At 43.6% G+C, this 19,648-nt stretch overlaps 3 protein-coding genes across 3 annotated transcripts in view; 2 read left to right on the top strand and 1 right to left on the bottom strand.

Moving 5' to 3' along the window:
• Positions 1-551: 551 nt before the first annotated feature.
• On the bottom strand, positions 552-5,352 carry LOC139479840 (uncharacterized). The gene is made up of 4 exons (XM_071262734.1): positions 5,187-5,352; positions 2,553-2,667; positions 1,677-1,756; positions 552-789 (listed from the first exon to the last, which is right to left on the bottom strand). Exons 1-4 carry the CDS (start codon positions 5,244-5,246, stop codon positions 640-642), a joined length of 405 nt encoding a protein of 134 aa, XP_071118835.1. The 5' UTR covers positions 5,247-5,352; the 3' UTR covers positions 552-639.
• Positions 5,353-5,878: 526 nt separating this feature from the next.
• LOC139479592 (uncharacterized) lies at positions 5,879-7,823 on the top strand. Its single transcript, XM_071262431.1, has 2 exons — positions 5,879-5,900; positions 6,958-7,823. The coding sequence occupies exons 1-2, from the start codon at positions 5,879-5,881 to the stop codon at positions 7,821-7,823; spliced, it is 888 nt and encodes a 295-aa protein (XP_071118532.1).
• A 2,136-nt stretch (positions 7,824-9,959) lies between these two features.
• LOC139479102 (hemicentin-1-like) overlaps positions 9,960-19,648 on the top strand; it is a 53,488-nt gene continuing 43,799 nt past the window's right edge. Inside the window, exons 1-8 of the mRNA XM_071261868.1 lie at positions 9,960-10,256; positions 12,695-12,961; positions 13,163-13,453; positions 14,456-14,740; positions 16,862-17,035; positions 17,412-17,522; positions 17,927-18,202; positions 19,276-19,584. Coding sequence (XP_071117969.1) covers positions 10,196-10,256; positions 12,695-12,961; positions 13,163-13,453; positions 14,456-14,740; positions 16,862-17,035; positions 17,412-17,522; positions 17,927-18,202; positions 19,276-19,584 — 1,774 coding nt within the window. The 5' untranslated portion in view covers positions 9,960-10,195. The remainder of the gene's footprint in view (positions 10,257-12,694; positions 12,962-13,162; positions 13,454-14,455; positions 14,741-16,861; positions 17,036-17,411; positions 17,523-17,926; positions 18,203-19,275; positions 19,585-19,648) is intronic.

Here is a 19,648-nt window from a genome sequence, read left to right as displayed (position 1 = left end):
GTATGTCATGAATAGAGAATTGCTGGTGTTTCTCGCTTACTTGTCTAATGGCGAGAGAGGGTTGCCGGTGTCTCTCTCTTACATATCTATTGGAGAGAGAGTTGCTGATGTATTTTGCTTACATTTGTACATTAGTGTGTTGTGTTTCTACAGTGATGTCGGCACAACTGAAGGATTACTAAACGAAGAAGTTTATTGTTTTAGAAATAAGGTCATAGACCCACGCACATAATAATCATTTAAATACTATTATACATTTAAGCGACAAATGACATAATCGTTATTATACTAACAACGTTTTCCTAGCTAGAACATTTCTAGAATAAACAACACACCCATATAAGGTATTATTTTCCTTACACATTAGTAGCTGATTAAATGTAAGCTTATTTAGTCAATCAGCGTAATAGGTGTACTGACGTCAGACATTGCCAGGTATCCCTTGACGAGTGTCACAACACACATCACACACATCTATGTATCTGGGAATGAATGTGTACGTTTGCATAACGACTACTATCACGTGGCGTATAAAATACATTAAAAAAGGATCGACGACAGTTTCTTTAATTCACATTTAGTCACATGAAAATGTTCTGCCAACGACCATTGCTCTGCTCTGCGAGGTGGCTGTCCCCTTCACCAGTTACACAAGTCTGTCAAGCAGCAGGACACTCTGACGTAGGTAGTGTCCTTGGCCTCTTTGATCATGGCGCACAGGTCGGGGTTGATGCAGCCATTGTAGTTCCTGTTCCTACCTTCACTCCGCCAGATGTCCGCGCAGATTTGCTGTGAGGAACAGAGCACACACATAAACCGTCGGTCTAAGAAAAGTATACACTTGAACACTGGACTTGACCCAACAATTTCAAACGTTATCAAAACGCTACTAGGTTGAAAACAGTCACCGGAACACTGCAAGCGTAAGGTCCAAAACACAATTAGGATACCCGTGTCAAATACATCACCATCGAATAACTATTTCTTGTTTGTTTCATTTCTAGCCACCATCAAGCAGGGTGTATATTTTCTTTTGCGACCCGTGAAGATCCGGGTTAGAATTGGTCTTCAGCAACCCATGCTTGTCGTAAGAGGAGAGAAACGGTATCGGATGGTCAGGCTCGCTGACTTGGTTGATGCTATCACCGTATGCCATTTGCGTGGATCGATACTCATGACTTCAATGACTGGATTGTCTGGTCCAGACTCGATTATTTACAAACCGCCGTCACATAGCTGGAGTGCGGCGTTAAACAAACAAACAAACAAACAAACAAACAAACTTTTGCCCGGCAGATTACACTGAACAGCATGGGAGCGGGTACAGCGGCTGAAACGTGATGGCGTCACGTGGTCAACAGCCAACGGGCTGGCTAACGGAAAACCTACTTTACAAATTCAACAGTATGAACCCACAATTCCGAAAGAAATTATTCACGTTTCAGGTCAAATTCAATATTAATCATTTTTTTTGTATTTTAAAGAAAACACGAAATGCTTAAAAGTGTCAAGAGGTTCACTACAGTGATCTGACAATACGTGTGAAACCACCGTCCGAGTCTTTGTTTTTTCCCCACACTGTGTTGTGCAATGACTGCCAGGTTGTTGTTAATGTACCAGCTGTTTGCTTCCTGAATATAAAGTCGGGGTGTGGCTTGTCACACGCCTGTACTTACCCCCGGGGCACACACTTCATCCATGTAGACACAGTTTTTGGTTTCGCTCGAGAAGGAACAGGCGTTGCACGTCAGGGGGTCTGAAACAACGCATAGCTGGATTTGAGGATATATAACCTGGTGTGGATGTAGTCATCACGGATCGATATGGTGTTCAAAAAGACCCGTTTTAGTGTCTGTAAATCCACTATCAACGCCATCATGGTGTAATTGCTCAGTAAACTGCTGCCATGATACCCGCTTAACCCGAACCCCTACCACACCCACCCACACGCGCACCCACACTTACAACCACACCCTCAACCAAACCCCTACCATCCACACCCATCCTCGCGCGCACCCATACCCACACCCATACCCACACCCATACCACCCGCCAACACACAAACACACCTATACCCACACCCATACCACCCGCCAACACACAAACACACCTATACCCACACCCATACCACCCGCCAACACACAAACACACCCATACCCACACCCATACCACCCGCCAACACACAAACACACCCATACCCACACCCATACCACCCGCCAACACACAAACACACCCATACCCACACCCATACCACCCGCCAACACACAAACACACCCATACCCACACCCATACCACCCGCCAACACACAAACACACCTATACCCACACATCCACCCACACCCACACCCACACAGACGCCCGCTCCTACAACCACACCCACACCCTCACTCTCACACACATCCACCCACCCCACCCCCCACCCCTCAAATCAACCCACACCTACACAACTCTGTGTGAGAGCCTGTGACGACTGTTCCATGTTCCTCCCTCCAGCCCGTGACCCCCCCCCCCCACCCCCACCCCACCCCACTCCACCCCCACCCATACACCTACCGCCGGTGTCCTTCCTCTGCTTGAGAGCCTCTGACGGCTGTTCCATATTCCTCCTTTGTATTGTCTTGAGACGTCTGATGCTTCGTAGTACGTTGATGCTGGCGTCGTCCGACAGCTGCAGTGAACAGAACAGAAGATTGACTGAGTTTACACCAATTTACAATTAAAAAATATTCAGTTTCAGGGAGAATTAATGATGTCATACACAAATTCAGTGTTATTTTCATGTTATTTAAAGGCGATGTGCACTACCGCGTGCACTTCCAGTTTTTACCAAGCGTAAAAAGTTACAGGTATTAAGCAATATCAAATTGGATTGTAATCAGAATTTGAATAAATCAGTCATACTTAAACGACATTATTGCGCATTACATCTACAGTAAACTACGGTTATAACGAACTCAAAGGGGACACTAACTTTAGTTCGTAATAACCGTAGTTCGTTATAAGCATATATACAACAAATGGCCGGGACTAAAAATAGGTTCGTTATAGGGTAGTTAAGCGTGTTCGTTATAAACGTTGTTTACTGTACTATTAATGAATACACAGTACAGTGTCATACCTAAGAAACAAGAAACATATATTGAGTCATGAGCAAGGGCGAATCCAGCATTAAGGGTAAGGGAGGTGAGATGGGGGTGGGGGTGGGGGTGGGGGTGGGGGGTGGGTGGGGATGATGGCTTTTTCTTCAACACACTACATTTCGTTACAAAAGGGGGATTGGGATCGTAGTCGAACAATGACATCGAACAATGACATCAATATAGATAGAATCCTAAGATATACGCTTGAACAAGCTACGAAAACTATTCACATCGTGTATGAGATACCATGTCAGCGCATTATATGGGCAGAGGACGTAGCGCCATCTCCCTGGTATTGAAAGCATCGTTTAATCAACAGTTTGTTCCTTCTTCTCCTGCCGATGGTGACGGAGAAGCCAGGGCCTGCGCATGTGCATGTGTGAATGCTTGGCGCGTGGTGTTCCTGGATATCATTATTAAAAAATAAAAATGTAAATTGGCTTTATTTTGTTACAAAGTAAGTCAACGTGATTACTCACCTATCATTCATGGATATTGCAATTGGGCCTTAAATGTTTGGTCAAGTCAGTATATATAAAGTATAAATATATTTATAATGCTGACAGGTCAAGGGCCTAAAGTACATGCTATACAGTAAAGTGTGTATATAAAACTATTAAGTAGCATATTTGGAACTTCTTTGTTTCATTGCAGACCACATGTACATTGACAGTTATTTCGTTATTTCCTCATTGTTACTTGACAAATAGGGGGCACAGGTGGCCCAGTCGTCTAAGGCGCCGCAATTCGCTGGGCAGAGTTGCGTCCCTTGGGCACGCCAGAAACCTATGATTGTGGGCTCGAATCCCGGTTCGCCCCGATTATGATTCTAGGTTTGTCAGCACCATACCTGTGCTCGTGGGTTTCACCGAAGTGGTAAACGTCTGAGACCTGCATCACTTCGGGCTTTCCTCCCACATGAAGCTGACACGCCGTGATATAACTGGAATACTGTTAAAAGCGGCGTTAAACCCAACTCACTCACTTACTTGACAATAATAAACAAGAATTGTATACTGGAATAACGAATAGAATATTTTACGATGACCTGATTTCTGAGATCAGCAAATAACGGACACATTGATAAGAAGAAATATTCATTTTCTACAGTGAATAACTCATTCTGCGTTCTCTTAATATCCCCACACGTCTTCTCGTCACAATAAAGAATTTGTGAGAGCTATATCTGCTTATTACACACGCTATTCGAAATGTTTTCACCGTGACTTTAAATAAATAGTGATTCTTCAGAAACTATTTTAAAGACTGAATAACTTGATTGTTTATTGGATAATGATAGAGAGCATTGCCAGTTTTGAATGTGGTATCGTTCAAGAACATATGATCCCTTACCGTATTCGACGTAATAAGCGCCCCGCTCTAATAAGCGCCCACGGCGATATTTGCTGATATATTGGCTAGTGAACAATCCCAATTAACACCCCTTCCGATTAATCAATGTAGACAAGACTCATTTGTTCGTTTATAAAACGCACTCGTGTGTTATATGCACCCTTATTTATGGGCAATTAAATTCTGGAAAATATATCTGTGGTGTATGATACGCACAGACTTTTCTTTTGCATCATTTCAGGCTGTCAGCATAAACTACGAAATTTACAATCTTTCAACTCAATCTTTTTTTTCTCACCAAAAATATATTCTAATAAAAGAGCCCCCTATTTCTAATTTTGAGAGCGTCCCCCGGCGCTTATTACGTCGAATACGGTATTTCGTTTTGTATGTCCACGTGACTTGGACTTGCGGCTTCCTTTATAAAAAAATATATAATATATTATTTCTGGTGGTGACTTTACGAAGACGTTACAAGAATGCACCTTGGTTAAAAAGAGCCTTATAAACCTTTTTACGTAAAATGCATTGAATCTTGGCTTTTAGTTTAATTTGTATGAGCGACGTGTCATAAAAAAAACATAAAATTTTTGACAAAGAAATCCAACGAAAAAATCAAACAATACATATGGTTCCCGAACGTCTCCAAAACACATCGTCCGGGTGAAGCATCATGTCAAAAACTGGAACCTACCTGTTGACTGTCACAGAGTACCATGGCAACACAACCGAAAAACACCGCCACTTGAAGCATTGTTCCAGTTCTGATAGTCTCCAGCTCCGACTGACGTTGATATTCGTATCTCTACAGCAGAACTCACTAACTCTCGCCAACGCCGGTCTGACTGAACACATAAACGACAGCCCACACGGACTAGCCTGTGTTTCAACAACGTCAATCATAATTTGCAACTTCCTATCAACATATAGGAAATCAGTCTAATTTACATTAAATAAAGGATAATAACGGACATGTCCATTAGGGCGTGTTTTGATGGACCTTAAAGGTCATACCCGTCACCACACAACACGACCACGCTCTGAACAGCAAGTCCCGTTATGTTGCAACTTCTATAACAGTATCATGATGTAGGATAATACATAAAAAAAATATAAATAATTTAAAAAAACAATTTCAACACATTTGTTACATTAACAAACAAGTTTGACGTTTAAACTTTAAGTTAGTTTTAAACCTGTAATGAGTGTCACGTCATTGCCAAAGCGGACGATATTGAATTTATCAGATGCCATTCCGTATTTACTGTTAGATAATGGTCGTTACGTGATGAGTCACATGAATTTATTTTGACGAGTTAAAGTGCTTGATTTACATCTTGGAACGTTTTGTTTCGTTCACATGACCTTTAGTTCCCGGAGGTCGGCATGTCGATGAGCGCGGTACAAGGTTCTCGATACCAGACAGCGTGACGTTCCGCTTACCACTATGGGTCCCGTGAATATCCGGGTTAGAACTGTTTTTCAGCAACCCAAATTGACTTAAAAGGCGACTGTTCTTGTCGTAAGAGGCGACTAACTGGATCGGATGGTCAGGCTCGCTGACTTGGTTGATGCATGTCATCGTATCCTAATTGCGTAGATCTATGCTCATGATGTCAATCACTGGATTGTCTGGTCCAGACTCGATTATTTACAGACCACCGTCATATAGCTGGACTATTGCTGAGTACGGCGGCAAACCACAAACAAACAAACAGACAAAAAAAGTTCAGCGGCCGAAATCAACCTCCCCCAAAAGACCGAATCAAATCCAATTGCTTAAAGTTGCAACACAAACGATAAACTTTGACATAGACATATAAACCTGGAGCCCAAAACAGCACGTGTCTTCTGAAACCTCGATAGTCGACTTGCCATATCTAATAGACCAAACTGGAGTTTAAAAACCATATAGACGTCGGACCTGTCCCAAAATTACAAATAAGGTTTGGCTTCCCCTATCCAGTGACTCACACTGACTTCCCCTATCCAGTGACTCACACTGACTTTCCATATCCAGTGACTCACACTGACTTCCGATACCAAGTGACCCACACTGACTTCCCACACCCAGTGACCCACACTGACTTCATAATACCCAGTGAGTGACTCACACTGACTTCCTATATCAAGAAATTAGTGACTCACACTGACTTCCAATATTCAGTGACTCATACTGACTTCCCACACCCATTGACTCACACTGACTTCCGATACCCAGTGACTCACACTGACTTCCCACACCCAGTGACTCACACTGACTTCCGATACCCAGTGACTCACACTGACTTCCCACACCCAGTGACTCACACTGACTTCCTATACACAGTGACCCACACTGATTTCCTCTATCCAGTGACCCACACTGACTTCCCATATCGAGTGACTCACACTGACTTCCCCACACCCAGTGACTCACACTGACTTCCGATACCCAGTGACTCACACTGACTTCCTATACACAGTGACCCACACCGACTTCCCCTATCCAGTGACTCACACTGACTTCCCATATCCAGTGACTCACACTGACTTCCCGTATCCAGTGACCCACACTGACTTCCCATACCCAGTGACCCACACTGACTTCCCACACCCAGTGACTCACACTGACTTCCCACACCCAGTGACTCACACTGACTTCCCACACACAGTGATTCACACTGACTTCCCACACCCAGTGACTCACACTGACTTCCTATACCCAGTGACTCACACTGATTTTCCACACCCAGTGAGCCACACTGACTTCCCACACCCAGTGACTCACACTGACTTCCAACACCCAGTGACTCACACTGACTTCCCACACTCAGTGACTCTCACTGACTTCCCATATCCAGTGACTCACACTGACTTCCCACACCCAGTGACTCACACTGACTTCCAACACCCAATGAGCCACACTGACTTCCAACACCCAGTGACCCACACTGACTTCCCCCACCCAGTGACTCACACTGACTTCCTATACCCAGTGACTCACACTGACTTCCTATACCCAGTGACTCACACTGACTTCCCACACCCAGTGACTCACACTGACTTCCCACACCCAGTGACTCACACTGACTTCCAACACCCAGTGACTCACACTGACTTCCCACACCCAGTGACTCACACTGACTTCCCACACCCAGTGACTCACACTGACTTCCCACACCCAGTGACTCACACTGACTTCCAACACCCAGTGACTCACACTGACTTCCCACACTCAGTGACTCTCACTGACTTCCCATATCGAGTGACTCACACTGACTTTCCACACCCAGTGACTCACACTGACTTCCCACACCCAGTGACTCACACCGACTTCCAACACCAGTGACTCACACTGACTTCCCACACCCAGTGACTCACACTGACTTCCCACACCCAGTGAGCCACACTGACTTCCCACACCCAGTGACCCACACTGACTTCCCACACCCAGTGACTCACACTGACTTCCTATACCCAGTGAGCCACACTGACTTCCAACACCCAGTGACTCACACTGACTTCCCACACCCAGTGACTCACACCGACTTCCAACACCAGTGACTCACACTGACTTCCTATACCCAGTGACTCACACTGACTTCCCACACCCAGTGAGCCACACTGACTTCCCCACACCCAGTGACTCACACTGACTTCCCACACCCAGTGACTCACACCGACTTCCATCAGTCGGAGCTCTCAGTGCATGACACACACTCACTATACCGCTATGTTATGTGGGACACGCTGTGCAGAGCTCTCAGGACACGACACACACTCACTACAACGCTATGTTATGTGGGACACACTACACGAAGCTCTCAGCACACGACACACACTCACTATACCGCTATGTTATGTCGGACACTTCATGGAGCTCGGAGCACATGACATACACACACTATACCGCTATGCTGTTTTGGACACACTGCACGGAGCTCTCAGCACATGACACACACTCACTATACCGCTATGTTATGTGGGACACGCTGTGCGGAGCTCTCGGGACATGACACACACTCACTACAACGCTATGTTATGTGAGACACACTGCACGGAGCTCTCAGCACATGACACACACTCACTATACCGCTATGTTATGTGGGACACACTGCACGGAGCTCTCAGCACATGACACACACTCACTATACCGCTATGTTATGTGGGACACTTCATGGAGCTCGGAGCACATGACATACACACACTATACCGCTATGCTGTTTTGGACACACTACACGGAGCTCTCAGCACATGACACACACTCACTATACCGCTATGTTATGTGGGACACACTGCACGGAGCTCTCAGCACACGACACACACTCACTTTACCGCTATGTTATGTAGGACACACTGCACGAAGCTCTCAGCACATGACACACACTCACTATACCGCTATGTTATGTGGGACACACTACACGAAGCTCTCAGCAAATGACACACACTCATTACACCACTATGTTATGTGGGACACACTACACGAAGCTCTCAGCACATGACACACACTCACTTTACCGCTATGTTATGCGGGACACACTGCACGAAGCTCTCAGCACACGGCACACACTCACTTTACCGCTATGTTATGTGGGACACGCTGTGCGGAGCTCTCAGCACATGACACACACTCACTATACCGCTATGTTATGTGGGACACGCTGTGCGGAGCTCTCAGCACATGACACACACTCACTATACCGCTATGTTATGTGGGACACACTGCACGGAGCTCTCAGCACACGACACACACTCACTATACCGCTATATTATGTGAGACACACTGCACGGAGCTCTCAGCACATGACACACACTCACTATACCGCTATGTTATGTGGGACACACTGCACGGAGCTCACAGCACACGACACACACTCACTATACCGCTTTGTTATGTGGGACACGCTGTGCGGACTTAGTGCTATGTCTGTATGTGGTGGCACAGTGTTGCCTCGCGCGATTTCCAATAGTACAAGTATCATAACTTAATTTGTTACCCACAATATTTTGTTTGTCTGTTTGTTGTTTAATGTCGCACTCAGCAATAATCCAGTTGTGTGACGGGGGCCTGTATATAATCAAGTGAGACAATCCAGTGATTGATATTATGAACAACGACCTACGCCGTCGGGGTACGATGACATGGACTGACCCAATCCCCAAGCCTGACCTTCCGAACCATTTAGACTGACCCACAATGAACGATGTTAGGAACTACATATAGTGTAATGGTTAAGCAGCTGTAGCCAAATATTTCTGATCCATATATATTTCTGCCTGTAGGTACACGATCATGAAAACATTTAAGAAAATGGCATACTTTTAACACGACTAACTCTAAGTCGGGAGCTGCGCCGGACGGAAGGGTCACGTTTCCCCGTGAAACTCTCCAAGTTCAAGTAGCGATGCTCGTGTTACCAAGAGAACGCACAGGAAATCTCGAGACAGACCTCTTGGCGGTTGCCCTCAGAGAGACAGAGTTGACCCTGACATTGCAAGCCTGGGATGTATATGTCTTTGCATTAGTGTTTAACACTGGTCAGTTCTATTTCCCTGAGCGCCTGGCGGTGATGGGATTTTGCTCATGACAAATCCGTCAAGTTGGGTTCATCAATGCACAATACCGACGGAATATTTTGCAAGAATGTCGGGTTCTAACTGACGAGGATTGAATGTTTTAGTGTAAAATCTTTCAATCACACCAGAGGATTCACTTTCATTATGCAGTGGGCAGTTTGTCTGACATTTATTGCTGTGAGCTGGTCAGTAGGATCCTGTCAAGGTAAGACCAAGGCTGCATGACAATACTGGACATTTCGAGGATTATATTCTTTATGAATCACAAATCCACTTTTAGTTTCATGCAAACAACCAAGAGCCAAAATGTTAACGTTTATAGTATATATTGCGTTATAACCTTTCAGAAGACAGACTTGTTTAACTTTGTCGGATGTGGTTAAATTGTGGCTTGTGAGAATGTCACGAAATCGACACCATTTGAAGCAATTACGATTAGTTTACAACCTATCATATTAATTCCTGGCAGGAAATAGAAAAAAAGTATCACTGTTTGTTTATTGTCTTTTCAGCGATATTGTATGTATTGATTTTCTGCCAAGAACGTTAATCTTCCTCTGAACCTCAAATACGCCAAGATGGCGTCGCGGGATATAGCTGTCAAACGTCACTTCCGGGTTGTCAACTGTCGTGTTTCCGGTTTGCCTGATGCAGATAATTATGTATAATAGCTATAGATTTCAATTATTGGCTCCGGACAACACGTGGCAGTAGGTGCAATCATTTGCTCTGAGTTCCGACTAGACGAGCATTTGACATGTCAGTCATTAGTAACCAGTTCTTCTCACAGTGTAACAAGAATATAGCTCATCTCGCGGAGTCTTCTTTTATTTAAAATATGCATGTACATGTTTCGATTTTTTGCAGATGTGTAGTCAATAAAATGATGTTGTAAAGATGTTGTAATGTTGTAAAGCCCTCCCGAACTAACGTTCAAATTGTTGTGTGTTCTATCTTTTATATCTTCTATAATCTCTTCTGAAATGTCAAGCCACGTTTTTGTCAGCCATGTTGAAGAGGCGTTATTTGTTCTTCAGCCAGTCTGCGTGTTTTATTTTAACTGACATTCAGCAAACACGTGGTATTCGTAATTAGACGAGTAACATTTGGGCGTAGTTTGACCTGTATATAGCCAATAAGACTTAACTTAAGTGTTTTACATAACTGAATTAGATGTATATGTAGGTAATATTGTAGCAGGGCGTGGAGTCATCCCACAGATGACATCCCTACTTTGTCAGCTTGCGGACGGGTCTAACCTCTTTGGTCATGTGGACAAGGCGTCCGACCTGTCATCAGAAGGTCCTCGGGTCGAACCCCATCACGGGACTCGGACATTTTATGACCGCTACAATATGTTTTGTGTGTATTTGATTTTAACATTGTTCACTAGGGTTTAATTTGGAATATTGAATGGTACTGATAATATCATTTCTGGCAAGCATTATCCCTGTGCCGTTGTGAAAGATAACTGGTCAGGGCGTTTGCAAGATGATCCTATGTTGTGGTTTTGGCGTGGTTTTAAACATTCTCCTCAATTTACCCCCAGCTGATCTAGGTTTATTATATTGTTGACGTCTTTTCTCTGAAACCACCAGGTTATGGAAGCTAAGACTGTGACTACATGTGTGCATCAATGGCATAGCCACTGCATCTGTTTTAGAAACGTTTCCCCTTGCACATGCTGCCAATGCTTGTATCATTCTGATATTGATATGCACCAAGTATGCGGATTTGCTCAAAGATTTGTGAATGTTTTTATATTAATTGTATGTCATATGTTGTAATGTAGTCATAACCAACCATTCTACACGACAAAGCATTCACAAATCATTGTGTTCGTAACTTATAGAACAATGTGTAATTTATAACGTACCTCTACATACTTAAGAGTGAGTTTGGTTTTACGCCGATTTTAGCAATATTCCAGCAATATCACGACAGGGGACACCAGAAATGGGCTTCACACATTGTACCCATGTCGGGAATCGAACCCGGATCTTCGGCGTGACGAGCGAATGCTTTAACCACTAGGCTACCAAACCGCCCTCCATACTTAAGAAGACACCTGGAGCTACAGAGCCCACGATTCAACGTCCACACTCATTTCTGACAGTGCAATATTCCATGAAGAATACCATTAATTTCTTATATTGTACCTTCAATTCCGCAACCATGGCACTTAGAAACACATAATTTTCATTCGAAACATCTAAAAAAGAGTATATTCATTCTATAAACAAAAAACATATCTATCTTAAAGATTAAAAAAACGCTACAGTGGAGCAGCACGTCTTCTCATTCATTAGATAAATAGAGATGGTATTTCTTACGATAGCGTGAAATCACATTCCAAGCCTAAAATAACTCAGGAAGATAAATCAAATAAGTTTATGCCTCAATAACACGACCGTTGGTTTAATACTTTTCAATTGAGTCAGTATGGTTTTACGCCGCTTTTAGCAATATTCCAGAAATATCACGACAGGGGACACCGGAAATGGGCTTCACACATAATACCCATGTCGGGAATCGAACCCGGGTCTTCGGCGTGATGAGCGAACGCTTTAACCACCAGGCTACCCGACCGCCCCTACTACTGTTCAAAGCTGCTAAGATTTGCCTCACTCATTCTGTGTTCAGGTCAGCTCAGTATCAGCGCCGACGCCATCTCCGGGAGCGAGGTGTACGTCTCATGGGACACCCTAGGGGACCAGGAGCTCCAGGACTTCCGGTTGTCCTTCACAACCAGCCAGAGCGACCCATGGCTACTGCTCAGCGTCTTCCCTGGGATCAGAGGCTTCCGGGTCATGGACCTTGACCCTGGGGAGCTCTATTACTTCCGGGCGCAAGGTCAATTGGGAAATGAGAAGGTCACGGCTGTCACGCATGTCAAGACTCCTCCTTATGGTAACGCTAATTTTAACCCTTAAGCTGGCGACTGTATTGAAACAGTGTCCTTAATTGAAGTGCAGTTGTTATTTAGACGAACATTTTGATATAATAATAGTATGCATCTGCATTAATTTTCAAATTAAGTTTAAACTTCAAATCATCTCTTTCATTACGCTTTAGAGCCTAAACAATATAAAAATGGCTGATTTATTTTAGCAAGTTCTCGCAAGCCGTCCAATGTGACGGTCATCAAGGTGAGAGGCGGCGTCAAGGTCAACTGGTCAGCGGCAGATAACAAGGATGTGCTTGGTTACGTCGTGTCTTACGTCCAAGTCGACAGCGACAACGTAGCTGTGGAACCTGTGGCTCGCAAATCAGTATTTGGAAAACCAGAAGTGGTGCTGGACTTTGAGAATGGGGCGCGTTACAAGGTGCAGGTACGATATCGGACCCGTTATGGTGTGGGAGACTTCAGCTTACCTACTTTCATCGGGGAGAAACTGCCAGGTAAGTGCATAGTTATTGTTGTATCAGGCAACGTAATCGCCGCGCATCTTTTCCATGAATATCAGGGTTAGACTTGGCCATGAAAAAAAACATGCTTGTCTCCATCCGTGAAGCTCCGAGTTAGACTTGGCCTTCAGCAACCCATTCTTGTCGTAAGAGGCGACTAACGGGATCGGTCATCAAGCTTGCTGACTTGGTTGATGCATGTCATCGTATCCCAATTGTGGAGATCGATGCTCATGATATCAATCACTGGATTGCCTGGTCCAGACATATAGCTGGAACATTGCTGAGTTCGGCGTTAAACATGAAACAACAAAAACAAACAAAACAAACAAACAAAACAGTCTTAATATTTCAGTAAGAAACATACTCGTAGGGTAGCCTGGTTTTGCTCATCACACTAAGAATGAATATTATGGTAAATGCATAATATACCAATTTCATTAAAATCAGATCTTAGTTCTCGCTATCGCTAAACAAAGATATGAGGACATCCCATTACGGGCCGCGTCAGACCGACCTTTCGCGAACTTTGACCGACCAATGGAATGACTAACAAGAAGTCGATCGACTATAGCCAATCAGAAGGCAGCTTAATCGAGCTTTACGGCACGAGTTTCAAACTGGCGACAACGCTTCGAAACATATTTTGACACATACTCGATCAAAAAATTAAAATTTGAACAAAAGAACATTCTGGGATGGCCAATAGATGGTTTAGATTGTATGAATGCAGACATAAAGCCCACAACTGTAGTTCGGAATATCCAGTGTGTTGCACGATCAAAAATCACCTTCCAACTGTCACTTTCATGATCTGATAAGCGATGCTCTGATTGGTCAGATGAAAGGTCGTCCTGACATGACCCGCAATGGGATGTCCTCAGATCTTTGTTCAGCGGTAGCGAGAACTAAGATCTGATTTCGATGAGATTGATAATATACTAGTTTCATCTCATACCGTTGATGTTTCAGACATATTTTGTTTTTTGATTAAAGTTAACCCTCAGATGAAAGCTAAACCAGGCACCAAGAAGGTAGTTGCGGGGAGTATGGTGATGATCACATGTGCGGCCATCGCTGACCCCGTCCCGACGATCACGTGGCGCAGATCGGGCCGCACGGTCAACTTCGACAAGAAGCGTTTCTCGGTGGCGGAGTCTCCTGGGGCATCCACGCTGCGGATACACCATGTCCTGCCGGAGGATAAAGGCCCCTATGTCTGTCTCGTCAACAACAAAGTCGGCAGATCCATTAAGGCAAGGGCTGTTCTCAAAGTAGTAGGTAAGTACATCCTTATTCTTTATTCGTGTCGCACCGTAGGCCATCGACCTGTTGTACATTTAGATAGTCAGGTCCACAATGGACATTAACGAGCTTCTAATATTCATGGCATGGAATATATATAATGAGAGGTTTTTCAAGGTTTCAGCATGACATATGTTAAATGTTAACAATATGTTAAATTTATGTAATGTAGGATGGACACGATATTTTCCCGAAAAATATTTATGTCTAAGATTATTGTATGTTTTACAAATTAAAGGAACATGGTATTCGTTTTCGATAAGACCAATGTTACAGATGTTACAAAGTATTTGGTCTCTTGGGACGTTGGGATATCTACCCACTTTAATATAGAGTTCTAGTGTATGAGAACTACAACGAGTGCGGGAGAGTGCAGTCCGACATTTATCAATATTGATATTTAGAAGATACGGTTCAACACAAAAAGTAATAAAAATAATGAATAGGAATGGATGTTACTAGCAATATCCGAATGCCATTCTTGTGAAGATCCGAGGTAGAATAGGTCTTCAGCAACCAATGCTTGCCGTAAAAGCGACTATGCTTGTCGAAAGAGGTGACTAACGGGATCGGGTGGTCAGACTCGCTGACGTGGTTGAAGCATGTCATCGTATCCCAATTGCGTGGATCGATGTTCATGATGTTAATCACTGGATTGTCTGGTCCAGACTCGATTATTTACAGACCGCCGTCATATAGCTGGAATATTGCTGAGTGCGGCGTTAAACAACAAACAAACAAACAAACACAAATTCAAATACAAATAGATTTGGATGAGGGACTGATTGGTTTTCCCAAACTTAGCCGTAACCATATTTACATAAGGTATTTCTTAACCTTGGATACCCAATTAATCTTGCCATTTACAGCTTCTAAACAACAGATTATAGCTCTTTTTTGGGTAACGACTACTAGGCATAGCTATAATCTTACACCAATAGGTAATACAACACTTACATGCTGAAGGGGCGGTCGGGTAGCCTAGTGGTTAAAGCGTTCGCTCGTCACGCCGAAGACCCGGGTTCGATTCCCGACATGGGTACAATGTGTGAAGCCCATTTCTGGTGTCCCCCGCCGTGATATTGCTGGAATATTGCTTCAGCGGCGTAATACCATACTCACACACACTATAATGCATAGTCTGTCAGTAACTCATGCTCTTTTGGGTTACAGCAGGGATACCTGCGCCCCCATGGGAACATTATAAGTCGTTGGGGCGGTCGGGTAGCCAAGTGGTTAAAGCGTCTGCTCGTCACGCCGAAGACCCGGGTTCGATTCCCGACATGGGTACAATGTGTGAAGCCCATTTCTGGTGTCCCCCGCCGTGATATTGCTGGAATATTGCTAAAAGCGGCGTAAAACCAAACTCACTCACTTACATGCTGAAATGTATAAAGGATATGAATGTATCAAGGGGACACCATTAGGAACAGACTTCTGATCACCCGAGACGTACATGCCACTTTATGCGGGTATCTAACTGAGGTATTTAGTTTGGGGTCTAGGGGAATTAAAGCCTTCTGTTTTAGATCCAATGTTAAAATATGGATGTCCAAAGCTACAAAATTTGTAGCACTCTGGATAAAGCACTTTACTGCAAGTTGCGCCACTAAGATTGTGCAAACTCAGAGGTAGTTTTTCAGATTTGGAGTATCACAACTGAAACGGACCTTGTGCGGGTGTGAGAAGGTCGCTAAGCTTTTGGTTGTGCATTGTATTTTTTTAAATGATAACGTAGGGACATTAGTTTTAATTGGTACCAAATTATGAAATAGAAACATTAATTTGAAATCATACATACGTGGATATAGTTAGTTTTCAGTTTGTATGCGTAATGGGTGCACGGTTCGCGTCAAGTAAATGTCGTAAGACGAGTTCTATGGATGAACAACTTCTTTATTACAAAACTAATTGTAATAAAGAAGTTGTTCATCCATAGAACTCGTCTTACTTCATCACTCCAACTTCTAAATGCCACTGAAAGAAGTAAATGTCTATAGATGTATTCCCAGGACTAACTGAATTAACATAATAAGTTTAGCACTACGTCATAACCTCTTCGGACCCTCTAATTTTGTCTTATTTTTTTTCGTTCAGGTAAAAGGAAAGGATACCCGCAGTTAACATTGCAACCTGAGTCATCAGAATTTGAGGAAGGAGAGAACATGACCTTCAACTGCAGAGGTCAAGGTCGCGGTAAGATGCGATACATGTGGTACAGAGATGGATTCCCAGTCACCGAAATGCCTCGATACGTCGTTGACTCATCAGGTGAGTGAGTGTGTGAGTGAGTGGGTGGGTGGGTGAGTGGGTGGGTGAGTGAGTGAGTGAGGGAGTGAGGGAGGGAGGGAGGGACGGAGCGAGCGTTAACGCAGCTTTGAAGAGTATATCTCAAAAACATCACAGTCCGAGATGCAGTTAACGTTTACCACTGTGGCAAACCCACAAGCACGGACATGGTGCAGACAAACCACAGATGAGGGCGACTCCAGGATTTGAACCCACTACCGTCTAGGAAGGAATCTATCACACCTTAGCGGTGCATCTCCACACAACACAGTCCCTTGCAAGATAAGTAAATTCCAAATTAACCAAGAATGTACATTGTATATAGTACCGATTGACTTGCATTGGCGTCGTGTTCCAGGATATTTGACCATATACAGACTGACGAAAAACGACAGCGGAGATTACATCTGTGAGGCAGCCAATAACATGGGTTCTGTGTACTCCATGGAAGCAAATCTCCAGGTAATAGGTAAGGTTGTGTTGATACAGGTCAGTTATGTGCATGACGTAACGCTCTAAAACTCAATATCTGACTCTCTTGACATGTCCTTTGGGATATTGTCACAATAAATAGAGAATCTCACCCGAGTGTCTTTTGATATCAAATATATATCAACACGAGATATTTATCATCCAACATCATTCGTGCATTTTCAGTTTGTAGACAGTGATAAGGCTTAAAAGTGTAAAAAGTACTGCTAACAGCTTCAGTAGCAGAGCCATTACTGATGTCATTTGATTGTAACGTTATGGTAACAATTGATCTCACCCAAGCGATATATCCCCTGGGAGTCAGTTTGGGATGACAATAGACGTTATGGTACGTGTCATTGTTTTGTGTTGTCATGATGAGTTTCTTTTTTGTCCGAACAGATCGTTCGATAATCGAGCCGGCATCTTTCAAGGCCGCTGAGTTAGTTCTGCGTGTACCGTATGGTGGCGCTGTGAACCTCACGTGCGAGGCAAGCGGAGATCCCGTGCCGTTTGTCAAGTGGATTCTGGTGAACGAGCAGACGACAACAACAGAACGCCAGGGTCGATATGTTCTGGCCTTGACCAATGTCCACACGTCCGGAAGTTACCAATGTCTGGCCTCGAGTGGAGAAGATACCATCACACAGAACTATGAAGTCATCGTTGACCTTCCGGGTAAAAATAAATACAACTGAAGCCATCATAACATTTCAAAGTCCTTATGTAGAACAGCATTTGTTGCTTGTCGTTAGATCGATGCTCATGGTGTCAATCTCTGGATTGTCTAGTTCAGACTCGATTATTTACCGATCGTCATATAGCTGGAGAATTGCTGCGGACGGCGTTAAACAACACCCAAAAACAGCACCCTCAGTGATATTGCTGGAATACTGCTGAAAATTATTTTAAATACAACTTCAACGTCTTAAGTAGGCCGATTTAATTTAAATTACTTGGTTTACAGATCCGGCGACCTTAAGTTTCACAAATATTGAACAAAAATAAAGTCTTCTTTTCTTTCTGGCGAAAATAATTCAAAGTAGGTTCAAACGGAAGAAGCCATTTGTCTTGAGTTGAATATACAGTTTTTACGTCTTTCTTTTGTCTCGCCTTTTCTTTGTTTAAACTACCCAACAATTATATTATTATATTATTAATAAATGTTTACCATTTATATGGTTATGTCTTTTCGGTCTTTAAGGTTACACAACATTCCCTGAGCATAAATCACCAGATCACCAGTACATCAGATAATTAAAAATATGCCTAAAGAGATCAGCTAAATCCATTTACTGTGACTTATAATTATAGTTTGATCGTGATATCTTAATATGTGATCATGATATCTTAATGTGTGATCGTGAAATCTTTATATGGGACATAAACATCAAAATTTGTGATCGTGCTATGATAATGTGTGATCGTGATTTTATAATGTGTGATCGTGATTTCATAATGTGTGAACTTAATATCTTAAGGTGTGATCGTTATTTCATTATGTGTGAACTTAATATCTTTATTTGGATCGTGATATTTAAGGTGTGATCGTGATTTCATAATGTGTGATCGTGATTTCATAATTTGTGAACTTGATATCTTAATGTGTGAACATGATGTCGTAATGTGTGATCTTGTTATATCAATATGGGATCGTGATATTTTAATGTGTGATATTGATATCTTAATTTGGGATCGGGATGTCGTAACGTGTTATCTTGATATCGTAATAACATATCGTGATATCTCAGCCCTGCCGCAGCCTGTCATCTTCACGTCACAGAGGCTGGATGGGGGAGCGGGCTTCATCCGATGGCGAGCAGCGGAGGAGGAGCAGGGCAGCTATCCCGGAGTCACGGGCTTCACCGTCAACTACTCCCCCGTAGACGCGTCCGACAGGGTCATCGATGCCCCGAAACATTCAGTGTCCCATGATGCCTCCGACAGGAAAGACCTGATGCCATGGTTACAAGGGGGCTATCGGTACAAGGTCATGGTTCAGGCTGAAGGTCAGGCCGGGTCGGGGCCCCCCAGTGAGCCAGCCTTTATACCAGCAGTCGGTGAGAGCCTACACCATTTCCCAGCAGCATATTCGTAAGCATTACACAAACCGTGAGATGCACC

This window comes from Haliotis cracherodii, unplaced genomic scaffold, assembly GCF_022045235.1.
Source record: "Haliotis cracherodii isolate W230 unplaced genomic scaffold, xgHalCrac1.p SCAF_4, whole genome shotgun sequence".
Taxonomy (NCBI): Eukaryota; Metazoa; Mollusca; class Gastropoda; order Lepetellida; family Haliotidae; genus Haliotis; species Haliotis cracherodii.
Note: the sequence above shows the minus strand (reverse complement) of the source record. Positions and strands in the feature narration are given on the sequence as shown.